This window comes from Lepisosteus platostomus, chromosome 18, assembly GCF_059453375.1.
Source record: "Lepisosteus platostomus isolate fLepPlt1 chromosome 18, fLepPlt1.hap1, whole genome shotgun sequence".
Classification (NCBI taxonomy): domain Eukaryota; kingdom Metazoa; phylum Chordata; class Actinopteri; order Semionotiformes; family Lepisosteidae; genus Lepisosteus; species Lepisosteus platostomus.
Window position 1 is genome coordinate 10,603,534 of NC_142628.1, and position 14,546 is coordinate 10,618,079.

General features: G+C 40.2%; 1 protein-coding gene across 10 annotated transcripts in view; it reads left to right on the forward strand.

Annotated features, from left to right (window-relative positions):
• Positions 1–13,329, forward strand: part of LOC148645645 (neuron navigator 2-like) — a 222,482-nt gene extending 209,153 nt beyond the window's left edge. For all 10 annotated transcript variants that reach the window (XM_088611776.1, XM_088611782.1, XM_088611780.1 and 7 more), the window contains 13 exons: positions 1,716–1,888; positions 2,509–2,662; positions 3,592–3,751; positions 4,255–4,352; positions 4,503–4,598; positions 4,782–4,950; positions 6,182–6,417; positions 6,748–6,902; positions 7,077–7,148; positions 7,603–7,799; positions 8,420–8,538; positions 9,748–9,951; positions 10,470–13,329. In XM_088611776.1, coding sequence (XP_088467902.1) covers positions 1,716–1,888; positions 2,509–2,662; positions 3,592–3,751; positions 4,255–4,352; positions 4,503–4,598; positions 4,782–4,950; positions 6,182–6,417; positions 6,748–6,902; positions 7,077–7,148; positions 7,603–7,799; positions 8,420–8,538; positions 9,748–9,951; positions 10,470–10,595 — 1,959 coding nt within the window. In that variant the 3' untranslated portion in view covers positions 10,596–13,329. The remainder of the gene's footprint in view (positions 1–1,715; positions 1,889–2,508; positions 2,663–3,591; positions 3,752–4,254; positions 4,353–4,502; positions 4,599–4,781; positions 4,951–6,181; positions 6,418–6,747; positions 6,903–7,076; positions 7,149–7,602; positions 7,800–8,419; positions 8,539–9,747; positions 9,952–10,469) is intronic.
• Positions 13,330–14,546: the final 1,217 nt, after the last annotated feature.

Here is a 14,546-nt window from a genome sequence, read left to right on the forward strand (position 1 = left end):
GTTAAAGCCATTTTCTATTGATTTAGCCTTATTGGATAAACGTGAAGCTACCTGTACATACTGTACCACAGCTCCTGCTATCATTGCCCCACCTTTTGTTTTCGGCCAGGGACCGGTGTTGCATTTCTATTTATTGTACATCAAAATGTGAAGTGTCACAGCACTGTGTCACATAACCCAAGCATCGACACAGAGAAACCCTGAAGCAAGCCAATCTGTTTAGCATCTTTTTTTCACTAATTAATGGCTGTATCCTGCCATGAATCAAAAGCTGATTTCAACAAAAGAAGAAGGAGATTTTAATATTATGAATTGGCTTGATGGCTGAGGAAAAGAACGAGGAGAGCATTATACATTGAATCATATGTTTAGGATAAGATGTTGATTTATAATATTTGGGATAACAAAAACTGGCTCAGAGGTACCTCTGGAGGCAGTGAGAAAAAGCCCAACCGTGGTGTTTGTGAACCACTGTGTCAGACTCCCAGAAAAAGCAGGTTGACGAATCCAGTGTGTCAAGGTTCATGGAGACCCCTTGCCTCAGAATCTCCCACCCAGCTGAAGCTCTTGAGTGCCCCTGGCCTTACATAACCACTGCTGAGTGGCACCCAAAAGTAATGGTGTGATTCTTTCTGAATCATGGTAATTTGTGATATGGCTGCCACCTCAAAGGTGAAGTCAAGAAGATGCTGGAAAAAAAGAGTTTGGGGATGAACCCAGTGCGTGTTGTCACATCCATATGAAATTCTTTTAGAACATCCATTTCATGTACAATAAATAAAAGCAATTTCAGGGGTCTGAATCACACGGTGGGGTAAATTAGTGTGTATGTGGTTCTGAATTGAGGTGCTATATGCAAATCACTTAATTACATTTACAACCAGATTTCATTTTACTTACTTTTCAAGATTTTGCTTTAGATGAATATCTTCAGAATAATATAAAATATGGCTGATTGGTGTACTTTGACCATTCAGCTCAGGATACCAATAAAACAAATTCATGTACAGCCAACCACAAATAGCCAGTAGCTATACCCAAAACTGATTTTTTATTTGTTATTTGTTTTTCTTTCCTGTTTTTCTTTGTGCTTGCGCTTCATATGGCAGGTCTATGAGGTAAGATTGTATGTTCTTGCAAACTGCTAAACCCGGCTAACCTAATGCCTATAGGATACTAACCCAGCTCCCACTCTTTTTCTGAAACATGAGACATGCACTTAACCTAACTGTTTCTCTCGGTTTACTCAAAAGTGACTCTATCCATTCTAAGCAAATGTTGTCCTGGTTCATACACAGCTCTGTGTGTCCGTTCTAGGGTGTCAGAAGGGGAGACCTTTATTGTCTCTTTTGCTCTCAGATTTGTTTTTGTGTATGAACATTCAGTGTTCATTTGATGTTCAGCAAAATCTGATGGCTGAGAAAATCAAGGTCATTGCTTGAGGACTGCTTGGAACTTCACCTTTATATATGGAGCAAGAAGATCAGTAGTACACCTTTTGGGTGGTGGTGAAGATGACATGAGTTATACGGGTCAGATTATTTAACAAAGTCACAGATAAGCAAGTCCGAATCACTTTATGTGATAAAGTCACTTTTTTTCCTCTTCCTTCCTTTTCCTTTTCCCAAAAAAGTTTTGTTTGGTGAAACCTTGTGCGCATTTTGTTTTTTAAAGCTGTACAATAGATCATGTTTGTCATTCTTCTGTTCTTGCAGTTGAGAAGCTCTTTCAAGCAAGCGTTCAGCAAGAAGAAATCGCCCAAGTCTGCTTCCTCCCACTCCGACATCGAGGAGATGACTGACTCCTCCCTGCCCTCTTCTCCCAAACTCCCTCACAACGGCTCCACTTCATCCACCCCCATCTTGAGGAATTCCCACTCCAACTCCCTGTGCGTAACACACCTCTCCTGTTTTCCACTTCTCTCAGTAACGAGTTTTTCAGATTGGTCTTCACATTCCTGCTGTAGCCTGCTGTTTGAGGGAAAGACACATCCAAATATATTTAAATTCAAAGAGCTTTTTTTGGCTTGGCCAGTGAATTGAAATGTTACCAAAGACATGACAATTAGCAAATGGTTGCTTCTCTGAGAGAAAATCAGTTCTCTTGCTCCTTTTCCCACATACCCTAACAATCAAGCCTCTGTGTTATACAGTGTTTTTCAGCCAAAACCCACTTTTTCTGGGCACATTGCTTTGTCACTTAAAATAATCATGTCTGTAAAATCACGTACAAGATGTATAGCCTGCTTAATATTACTTGATATTCTGTATGTGTTGGTCTTACAAATAAAAAAATCTTGCTTCTATGTAAATGCATGAATTACATTTCCACCCCCAAAGTTTATGCACTAGCCCTTTTTTAATTATGCGAGTTATGTAGAATTCTAAGTTGGTTTTAAATAGTTTCAACTTGGAAGTTTAATTTCTCGCTCCTTGTCCCTGGGGTTGAGGAAGCAAAGAGCTGGGTATGATTGTCCTGGTATATTTCCTACTCTGTTCTCCCCGGCAGGATATCGGAGTGCACAGACAGCGAGGCTGAGACCATCATGCAGCTGCGCAGCGAGCTCAGGGACAAAGAGATGAAACTGACTGACATCCGGCTGGAGGCCCTCAGCTCAGCCCATCAGCTGGACCAGCTGCGAGAGGCCATGAACAGAATGCAGGTGAGGCCTGGGGCTCTGGCACTAGTGGGTACGGGCGCTGGTAAGGGAATTGGCCATTTCAAGGACCATTTGCTCTAAAATTGAATATTACAGCCAGGTCATGTCCTTTCAGTTCCCAGACAAAAACAATCTGCCTCAGTAGTCATTGGCCAAAGTCATAGATTTATCAAGATACTTACATCCAAAAATGTAATTTTATTTTGTAATTAAAAATATAAAAGCTGTCTCCTGATATTCATAACGCTCTTTTGGATTAGGATCCTAATGCTGGTGAAATTCTCAATGAACTAATTTAGCCATGTAAATGAATGTGAAATTAATCAAGTGATATCTATGCTTCCTTCATCGTGTACACATCACAACCTTCTAAAGTATAACTTTTTTTGATGCCTGATGTTTTTATCGTGAAATCAATTCAACCTTTTCTTTCAGTCATCTATTTTATTCAAGATTACTTATTAATCCAGTTTAGATTTTGCTGGACTTTTTATGATGGGTTGCTCCAACATGGCAAACTGCAGGGCATTACAATCATGTGCATACTCCCATATACAGTCTAATGTAAAGGTGTCTGGGTAGCTCAACCAGTAAAAGCACTCCCACGCATGTGTTCTATGATCCAGAAATTATGGGTTCAAGCCTGGGTCACGTTACTAGCCGACTATGACCAGATTCTCCAAGCAGAACATTATTGGTCAAGTGGAATTAGTTGGCCAGGGCTCGCTCTCGGAGCTTGGCAAGACAGTGATTCCTGTGGCCACTTCGTAGACTTCCCATCAGTCAGAGAGTGAGCAGTCACAGGGCTCATGGGTGAGAGCCCGGACATGAAAAACACAACTTCTGAGTCCAAAAATGGGGTATGTTATATTTGACAATTCTAAATTGGAAGAAGAAAGACATCTGAGTCCCCCTGTTTGTACTTTCTGCAGGTTGAAATCGAAAAGCTAAAGGCTGAGAATGATCGACTGAAGTCGGAGAGCCAGGGGAGCTGCAGCAGGGCTGCTTCCCAAGTCTCCATCTCCTCGTCCTCTCGGCAGTCAGTGGGTCTCTCCCAGCACAGCCTGAGCCTCACGGAGTCCACCAGCCTGGGTGAGTCCACTCATACACTTCTCTCGGAAAATATTCTCTCGCACGGATAATATTGGAAACCCACAACATTCACAGAACTTTATTTTATTTATTTTTTCAGCATTGTACATCATTCCTACGGTACCATTCTTGGAAATAAATAGTGTCTTATTTTACAGGCAAAGAAGATTAAAGGCTATCAAATTCACACATGGTTGGCAGCCATGTAGCAAAAGCTAGGGTTAGGGTAAAGCTTGGACTACGATTCGGCATGAATTAATATTGTAGAGTTAAGGTTGGTCTACAGTCAGGACTGTGTTGTGGTTGGTATTAGTATTGTATGATTAATGACAGGGTTGGGTCTTGATTTGGGTCCTGTTCAGGGTTAAGATTATGGTGTGGGTTAAAGTAATAAATGAGACAGCAATTCTGAATGGGTTTTAAAGTAAGGTTAATGTTAGGTATGGGCAAACAGTAGGGCTGTTCTGATTTCCAAATGTTGATTTGTTGCTTTGGCTCCATAGACATGCTGTTGGATGACAATGGAGATGGTTCATCTCGGAAAGAAGGCCGTCATGTGAAGATCGTTGTGACCCTGGATAATGACATTAAATGGAAAGAAGTGAGTTACACTGCTTTTAATGTTAACGCAGATTCAAGGCATAATGCCCAAAAGAGCAAATGATCTGTAGTCTGAAGTTAGAGAAAATTCTATATCCTCTATTTTAAGCACTGTTCAGTTTAAGTTTAAGAAACTTTTCCCCCCTGCTAGGATTGCAGACCTCATCATTTTCTCATTGGTTGCATTGGAGTCAGTGGAAAAACCAAGTGGGATGTCCTGGATGGTGTTGTCAGACGCCTTTTCAAGGTAATGAGAGAAAAACCTTTTGTATTTTCTAATACGAGGCATAATGAGTCCATAATGAAGTGCCCAATTAAACTTATGGAGTCAGCTGGTGGCTTTGTGACCAGGTGTAAATGATCCATTACTGTCGATCTGGTAGCACGCTTGTATCTTGTTGTCGAACAAATCCCCTTTTGATTTTCCTAGGAATATATCATCCACGTGGATCCAGTAAGCCAGCTGGGTTTGAATTCAGACAGTGTTTTGGGATACAGCATCGGAGATATCCACTGCACCAGCGGAGCTGAGACCCCAGAGCTCCTCCCTTGTGGTTACCTGGTGGGAGAAAACAACACCATCTCTGTCAGCCTGAAAGGTGCCGGCACCAGTGTGCTTTTACCTTACTACTTTTAAAATGTTTCTCTGTGGTTGACTGCTTACACTTTTTTCCTTGAATTTTCACCTGTTCGGGTATCTGTGATGTGACTGTTTTAATATACTGTAGGTATATGTATGTGTAAAATATCGCTAGGAGTGCTTCTTATCTATAGAACACAAGTAACAGTATACTGAAAGATAGAGTGTTGCAGATTCGCTTTTAGGAAATTTATCAGTTTACTTAAATTTCTATTGCTAAATGTGTTGATCAACAAAACCACATTTTGTGACAGCTACATTTTGCATTGAGCTTGGACTAGACCAAGATATACTGTATATAAACAACTGATCACATTAAATGAATTTTTAACGTTATTATTCTTCTTTTGAAACAAATAAGCAGGAAAATTGAATCACATTTATCAGCATATGGGGTCTAATTCGTAAAAGTTTCACTTTAGTTTTAAAACCCCTTTTGTTGAAAAGGGTGAAGGAGACTCATAATGTCACAAAAACAGACTTATGTTAACAAATCTCAAACTCCCGTTGTAAAAGACATATCTGGCACTTTCAAATTGTGCTTTTCTCACTTGTAAAAAACCCAGTGGTAACTTACTGTAGCTCTGCGAAAAATGGTTAATGAATGTGGACATAAATATTTTTTTTGGGGGGAGTCCTTAAAACTAAAGCAAATAAGAAACAAGAGAGGCTCCAGACTGACCCAGCGAATACTGGTGTCTATGAGCCTGGCTCATGTCTGCAGCCGCCTGTGACTGCACAGCTTCACTGGCGTAGGGCACAGGTCAGCCAGGACTTCCTCTGCTTTCGACTATTTGGCTCAACTCCTGTGACTTGCTGGGAACCTGCAGGCCTGAAGGCGTGGATATACTGTAAGTCAGGCCTTGCCTCTGGTCGACACTGAACCTCCTGCGTGTCCGGAGGTGAACTGCTCTGACTTATGCTCTGATTTAAGATTCTGCATTTCAGAATCATAAATTCGAAAAGTACCATTTTCTCTCACTGGTCTCCAGGAGTCTGAGCTGGAAAGCTGTCTTAATTAGCAGTTATTGGGGTATATAAGAGATAATCGACCAATGCAATTTAAGGAATTAGAGCCCCTGTAAGGTGAGAATGTTCTTAATGACCTAAGTAACCTGTGGAGAAAGATGCTGCCAGGCTTGGAGGGGAGGTTGGCGAAGTGCTGAGTGGTGTGGTGTTGCTGGCCGCAGGTATATCGGAGAACAGTCAGGACTGCCTGGTTTTCGAGACGCTCATCCCCAAGCCCATGCTGCAGAGATACGTGTCCCTGCTCCAGGAGCACCGGCGCATCATCCTCTCTGGACCCAGTGGCACTGGCAAGACCTACTTAGCCAATCGGCTGGCGGAGTACATGGTGCTGAAAGAACGCAGGGAGCTCACTGATGGGGTCATAGCTACCTTCAATGTGGATCACAAGTCCAGCAAGGTAAGTATGAAGCTCAATCAAACCCTTCTTTATACAAATAAAGGCAGTCATACTGTCCTAAAGCTGCGTGCAAAGCATTGGTAGATAAACCTTTTTTCTGTGTCAGCTCCTATGCATCCTCCAAATGCATTAGCACTGGCAAGGTTTCTTCTGCTTTCATGGTATAACAACTGGAAAGTTTACCGGTATTGTTATTAACATTGTCAAACTTTGCAAAAAGAGCTGAGAACAAGGACAGGAATTTAAAAATGTCTGAAAATTTCCCAGATACCCTACCTGCCGGTTTTCTGTTTCAGTAACATTTTTGTCTTGTGGGCCTTGCCCTCGTAGGAGCTGCGGCAGTATCTTTCCAATCTGGCTGACCAGTGCAACTGTGAGAGCAACGCAGTAGACATGCCTCTAGTGGTGATTCTGGACAACCTGCACCATGTCAGCTCCCTGGGAGAGATATTCAATGGGCTTCTCAACTGCAAGTACCACAAATGGTGAGTCTGCGAGTAATGACTAAGGCAAATGATCTTTCATTGGTTAGGTAGGTGTGCAAGATTTCATTGTACATAAAGAGAAAAGAAATGAGTTTCAACTACAACAATAAAAGAATAATGTGCATGAGAGTCATTCTTTGTAAGACTTGTTTTTTTCCCCATTTTTTCTTATAGCCCCTACATTATTGGGACAATGAATCAAGCAACATCATCAACTCCTAATCTGCAGCTACACCATAACTTCAGGTACTTCACAAAAGTAGCAGTGTTTTACGCAATTTGATGTTAATAAGAGACATTTTTAAACTGTGTAGCTGACAACGTGCATGTCAAAAGTAATATGTATTTTTTCAAGTGTAAGCTTGATGCATTTCAGAATCATAAATTCAAAAAGTACCATTTTCTTTTATTTTAAGTTTAAAATAAAATATAGTTTTGTATAGTTTTCAGAGCATTGATTGGTTACTATGCATTGCATTTGGGTTATTAGAATGCAGACAAAGCTGCATGTAGCTCTCACATTTTTCCACTAGAGGGCAGTGTTTTGTCATTTTTGCGATTCTGTTATATCAAAACCTGTGTACCATATGTACTGAGGGGCTAGAATATAAACAAGCACCTCATTACTGATTGGTATTTTCTGTTCATCATTAAAAAATAATGCTATGTGTATGAAGTGGTTCATTTATCTCATCCTCAGGTGGGTGCTATGTGCCAATCACACGGAGCCTGTGAAGGGGTTCTTAGGTCGTTTCCTGAGGAGGAAGCTGATCGAGACTGAAATAAGCACCAGAATGAGAAACATGGAACTGGTCAAAATCATCGACTGGATTCCCAAAGTCTGGCACCACCTCAACAGGTTCCTGGAAGCTCACAGCTCCTCTGACGTCACCATTGGTGAGAAACAATGGACTAAATCTGTAGATCTTGCATTAATTATAAGTCTCCACGGCCTTCCACGTGTTCAGATGCAAATTTATGCAGCTTAAGTGAACTTTCAAATGTTTCTTTAAAGGTATTAAAGCTTACCTAAAAAGATTAGTTGTTTCTTTAAGAAACTGTCCTGCAGAAATTAAAAATGAAATTTGTAAAATATACAAACAAACAAACATGGTGTCTTGGGAACATTTTCCTACCTGACAGACCTACCCAAAAGTACTAGATCGGATCAGTGTGACAATCATTTAAGTCCACGATAGCGCCTTTGTACATTACTTGAACAGTTGCCTCTTCTAAGTATAGTTGTTTTCAGTAGGAGTGTTTTCCCCTGTGGCCATGTCTGATTGGCACCAACCTATCTTTGCCTTGGACTTCTATCAGAAATATTGTGGGATCAGATCTTGGGCTAGGGACACTGCTCTTGTGCCCTTGAGCAAGGTGCTTCTCAGATTGCTGCCGACAAGTGCCCAGCCATAGAAAGGCACTTTCCTGTTCGTCGTTATGGGTGAAAATTTGTCTGCAACCAATGTAAATACAGGTTCACTGGCACGCTTATGAAAACGTACCTTTTCCTTTAGGTCCCAGACTCTTCCTCTCGTGCCCAATTGACGTGGATGGCTCGAGAGTGTGGTTCACTGACCTTTGGAACTACTCTATAATACCGTACATGTTAGAGGCAGTCAGAGAGGGCCTTCAGGTAGGTGTTTCTGCTCAGATATTTACTCTCCACTTACATTTGTAGTTTTATAAACCATAAATCTTTACAAACCCCAAATTTCATGACCAGAAGACTAGTCCAAAGTCTTTTTTACGAGTTAGCATTTTTGCAAATACGATTGATTATGTATGTAGCAATTTCTTAAGATTGCAATTGCTACTGTTGATACTGAGTATGGGGGTTACAATAGACTGTTATGGGTTACTATCAGATCCATTTATTCTTGAATTGAAATTTCTTCTAGTTTGTCTGAAGACATGGCATTTACTCCTGCTACTTCTCTGTAACTTTGCAGTATAAAATAGTCAAAGCATTTTGTGACTCAAGTTGAGGGCTTTATTATGCAAAAATTATACCTTTTAAAATATATTTCTTCCAAATTGTTGCAAACTCCATGAAACAGGCAAGCCTGCAAACAATATGGTCAAAACATTACCACATTTATAACTTGATCTTGTCCGTAGTTGGGCAAAACTGGGCCTAGTCAGTGCTGGGATGTGAGACCTCTAAGGAAAACCAAGTTGCTGTTGCAAGTGGTGGAACAGTAGATGGAGCTCTTCCCCCTGAACCACAATTTCCAAACCAAATCCTTGTTATAATGTTTGGGGACATTGTGCTGCAGGAGTATAGTCCTTCAGACAAGTCTGGTTGGTCATTAAAGATCCCATGGACCCATTTAAAAAATGCAGGGCTATCAACCGTGTGTTCTAGCTAAAGACCCTTCTAGGCTGGGACAATCTGTCCTACATTTCTCCTTAAAGCAACTGCAGAACTTATTTGCAGGTGGGTGCTACAGAGAAATGGATAATTGTTGAAAAGGTCTGAGTAGAATTTCGAGCAGTATACCTCCCAGCACAAGAACAGATGGGATTTAATTTAAAATAAATTGTATGGAATTTTCAATAGATGCATATTATTTTAAAAAATTCTTATCTGATCATGGTATTCTCCCTTTCCATATTTTGAAGTGTCACAATACTAATATCTTTCTATCGTTTCTGGTGGAAACATGTCATTTCAACTTGGAAGGTTCACCTTCTTCTAAAGATGTCACTGCACTGAGCAGTTCAGTCTAGAACAGAAAAGGAACAATATTTCTGTCTCTGGATCTCTTTTGGTTTGTGTGTCGTGCATCTTATGTTCCTCATTTGATCTCTGCGTTGTGGATGTCTGTTCTGTGTTTCACAGTTATATGGGAGAAGAGCACCATGGGAAGACCCTGCCAAATGGGTCATGGACACCTACCCCTGGGCTGCCAGCCCACAGCAGCATGAGTGGCCTCCTCTCCTGCAGCTGAGGCCGGAGGATGTTGGCTTTGACGGCTACTCCGTGGCCCGGGAGGGCTGCACCAGCAAGCAAGTCCCACAGAGTGACGCGGAGGGAGACCCACTGGTCAGTGCAGCCTGTCCTCTAAGTTAGCAGTGTACAGTATGTCAGAGCATGTCAGACATGCACCACAGGCACTGTGTTGCAGAGCTGTGCCTGTGCTGCTCAGCTTCTTCTCAGCTTTGAACGCAATTTCAAGGTCTCAATGAGGTCTTTGTTTCACTTTTTCAGATATTGGTCGGGCTTTTAGTCTCCTTGTCTTGCCTTAAGTGTCTTACATACATCCAGTGATGATCTTGCATTTCCTTTTGAAATCTGACGAATGTACAGTACTTGAGATGACTTAGGGTTTCATATTTATTTTATACAGCTTTAGAAAACAATGCAACTGTGGCTTCAAATTAGCTGGCCAAATGTGCTTTGATTAGCAGTCAATTGATATATACTGTACATTGAGGAAAGTGCTGCTTCAATAACACTCAAATATTTTTTTCGTTGACATACAGCAGAAGTAGTAGCTGCCGAGATTGCTTACCATACCTGTTCCTACATTCCTGATGCGTTGTATTCTGATTTATTTCTAGATGAATATGTTAATGAGACTCCAAGAAGCAGCCAACTTCTCCAGCCCCCAGAGTTACGACAGCGACTCCAATAGCAACAGTCATCATGATGACATCTTGGATTCATCACTGGAGTCAACATTGTGATCAGGTTCTCCAGTCAATATTCTGTTTTTGATGTTCAAGAAGAAGAAGAAGAAAAAAAAACACTTGATTGAAAACCATACACGGAATGTGACTCCTTGTTTTTAAACTCATCTTCAAGAACAAGCCACTTTAATTGTTGAATTGTTGAAAAACAAATGGGTGCAGGTAACCCAGTGGAAAAGTCTTTTCTAAGTTAAAGTAAAAGTGAAGCTGCACTATTCTATTTTTACAGTGTATTTGCAAAAGGCTTTCACAGGCCAAATTGTAAGATGTTAATGTACATAAACTTATACGCAAAAAAAATGCATTTGAAACTGTGGAGCAAGCATTGTGCTGTGTACTGTCCATCTAACAAGAAATACTATTGCCTATGCTGCTGTGAACCAAACTACCACTGAAGGCTGGACACCAGCATGAGCAGGGCCATCCTCAGCTGCAGTTGGTTGGTGCTACAAGCTCCACCTTGTGTTGCATTGTGCAGGGGCAGGCTGCAATACTCCCCACACACACACACAGACACTTACATCCTCCATCGCACACCAGGCTTCTGCTGTACTCAGGAAACTTGGTGGTAGATCAGTCTGTCTGCCTTTTGAAGGCAGTTATGGTCTCTTAATGTCAAAACCAACAGCAGCCCATGATTGAACTACACATCCCTGCTCCCCATTCCGAACCTTGACAGATGTTTCTCCTTAAAAACAGATCCTGGTGTATTAAAGCCAGCCTTAAGTAGACCTTGAAAGAAGCCAGTATGTGTTTATAATCTCTTCAATTCAAATGGAAAACTTTCAAGAAGCAGGTTGGCTGTTTTTTTTAATTTCCCCCTCCTGGACATTGTTTACTTTGAACACTGTAAAGGTTTCATGCCACCCAAGGTGGATAACGCACATTCAGGTCCGAAAGGTTACTTCTGCCATTTGCACGCTGGTGGCAAGACCTCTTGTAAGATGAGTAAGATGAAAATGGGTTTCTGTATTTCTCCGACTCTTTTAAGTGCACGTGTTCACCTTTCGTGTTATTATGGCTTGTTCCTTTGGTAAGGGCATAAAACACCTCAACCAGCATAGCACTTTCTTTTTCAAGCAGACGCAACAGGAAAACTGACCCGACTACATGCAGCTGTGCCAAGGTGCATACCCTCAGATATCCTGTGCAAGGTTTTGTGAACATCTTTTTGGTGCTGAACTTTGAAATGATGCCTTACTTAATTTTGTAATAATTGTGTTAAGGTGCATTAGTGCTGTTTCGTCTTTGTTTTTTTTGCATTTAACGACAGGGCTGTAACATCATCTCCTAGAATTCTGCGAAGATCATAGGTTCGAGGCTGTGACATTATTTTTGATATCAGAGACTTCATGATATGAGAAAAGACGAGAGAGAGAGTGATGCTTTCAAATTCATATCAGTCTTTGCAGCTAATCATCCGTCTGGATGATCCAACGGTTTCCCGAAGTTTGGAAACTGCAAGAAGTGTAAAGTTTGCTTTTTTATTTTCTCCCCACTATCGTGAAAGAGAAAGGCATCTTCCTGAATGAAGCCAATTTAAAAAAAACGTTTGGCTTGGTGCTCAATCTACACTTTTGAAGATGTACAGATGTATGAAAAAGTAAAAGGAAGGGGATTTTCCTATACCTCATGAGCCTTTAAGGTTTATACCATTGTCCTGCTTATTTTAAAAATTACAAATCATGATGGAATGATATCACTGCATGAAATGTGACAACTGATGTTTTTGCTGCTTTGTTTTGAGTAACTTTACTTAAACTAATGGGGGAGGTAAAAGGGTACTTAATTTTATGGCTTTTCCTTTTCAGGATTTTCGGGATTGGATTTCCCAAAACGTGCAGAGCAATGGGAACTGTTGTAGGGCCGTTCTTGGATCTTAGAAATAAAGTACTTTCCTGTTAAGAATGACTCTGAATTGGCTAAGGCTTTGATTACCTGCATTTTTTTAAATGATAGTTGATACGTAAAATTGTTTTTCATGTATAAAAAATAAATGAGTGTTCTTCCTTTGTAGAGAGCCATAAGATTCAGTTCTTTTTAAAAACTCACTCTCGTTAGTATGATATATGGCTTCAGTTGTTTCCTTTGCAATGCTTCCATTGTGTTCACTGTTGGAGCTGTTCATTTTGAGTGTTCTTAGTTACGAATCCTATGCAACATTCATCTTGAATTTTAAATGGGAGCCAAATAGTTTCCTCGTGTTTTCAGAACTGCCAAGAACTGTACATCAAGTAAAGAGACATGTGAATAACTTGTCTGTATGTTAACTAGCATTTGCTGTACACTTTGGGAAAATGTTTGCTCAGTATAGTTGATGCAAACACTATGATGATGTGTTTTGCTGTTTGTTTACTTGTGATGACTTTGTTTCCACAGAGGTCTGGATGTTGAAATTTTATGGAAGGTTGCTGTTGAATCTAGTTGTTTAAAAGTGCAAATGTTTGTTAATGAATGTGTTCACTATGATGTACATTTTTTTCTTTGTAACATAGAAATGTAAATATTTGATTACAGTGCTGCATTTTGATGAATTTTTCTAGCCATTTTTAAACAGAACTAGGAAATGGGTATTTTGTGTACAGTCTGATGTTTTTCATCCCTCGGTTCTTTCAAGTTTGTCATTAAGGGTTTTCCAAGATTGTGATTCCCTCTTCAACCATGAATCTGATCTGTACCAGTCTTAAATTATTCATGATTCAATAAAAGAAATGAATGCTTATTTATTAAATGCTGCGCTGAAAGTTCATGAGAGGACTTTTATTTGAAAAGACGTTTCCTTTGAGGATTTACAGAAGTTTTTCAGATTTTGCTAAAGAGACTGCTCACTTCTTAAAAATGTTAAGATCTTACATTTCTTACTCTAATTGTAGTTCCCTTCACAGAAGCATAAAGGCAGACATTACATGATAGAGCTATTGAAATGAAGACGTTTTAGACGTCTTCCAGTGTAAACGATTTAATAAGTTATTGCAAAACGGATTATGAAGGTCTTCCTTTATCTTCAATTCCAGGAGTTAAAATTCAAATATCAAAAACAATTATAGGTAATTTTCTCAACTCAAATCTGTATTGGATACTTTCCACATTTTTAACACCTGGAACAATTCAGTTGCAAAATACGCTGAGCATCGATTTATAATTAGAATGTAAAGTATCCTTACGCAGGCAGAACCGCTGAGTCACGCTCCAAAATTACAATCCAGAACCTGTGACCTAATGAACCCAAATGTGTGAAACAGACCGGAAGCTGACACTGCATAATTTGTCACATGCAACCACTGGCACTCAATTATTGTTTTTTTTTTCTTTTAAAACCATTCCTAAATACATTTCAATGAGTTAGCTTTCTTTGCAACTTAGTCGTAGGAGTTTGGAAGGTTAAAGGTCACCATCGCACGTTGAATGGGAGACAGGGCACGTTCTCAAAAGAATTTTGGAGTGAAAGGCTAAATTTAGATTGATTGTTCCACTTAATGAAGACCCGAATGTCCATTTTTAGGTAAGTAATTAGCTAGCATTACCTTACCATCAAATACGGTTCGTTACATTGATGGATATCTTGAGAAGGACGATGGCGTACTGTGGACCATGTTTACTCCTACTCTAACGCTAAATTCGGCTTCTGAGTCTCAAATGTAACAAACCAGGTTTTGAACATATTCTTAAATACTGTGTGTTCGCAATACTTTTATTACTTTTTATTCGGTCATCTCGTCGCAATCCTGTTTTTAAAATATAATGGTGATGTTTTGCAATGTACAGTAAATGGGAAAAACGACGGGGTTGGGGTTCTCGCCACAACAGGCATTACGCATAGTGTCTGGTGGAAAGTTGGAAAGTTGGGTCTTCATTTGAAAACACCTGATCTCGTCTCTGTGGAAGTGTTCTTTGCTCTCTTGTAGCGGCGTGTTTCAAGGCAGTAAGTCCTGCAGTTAAGTTTTCTAG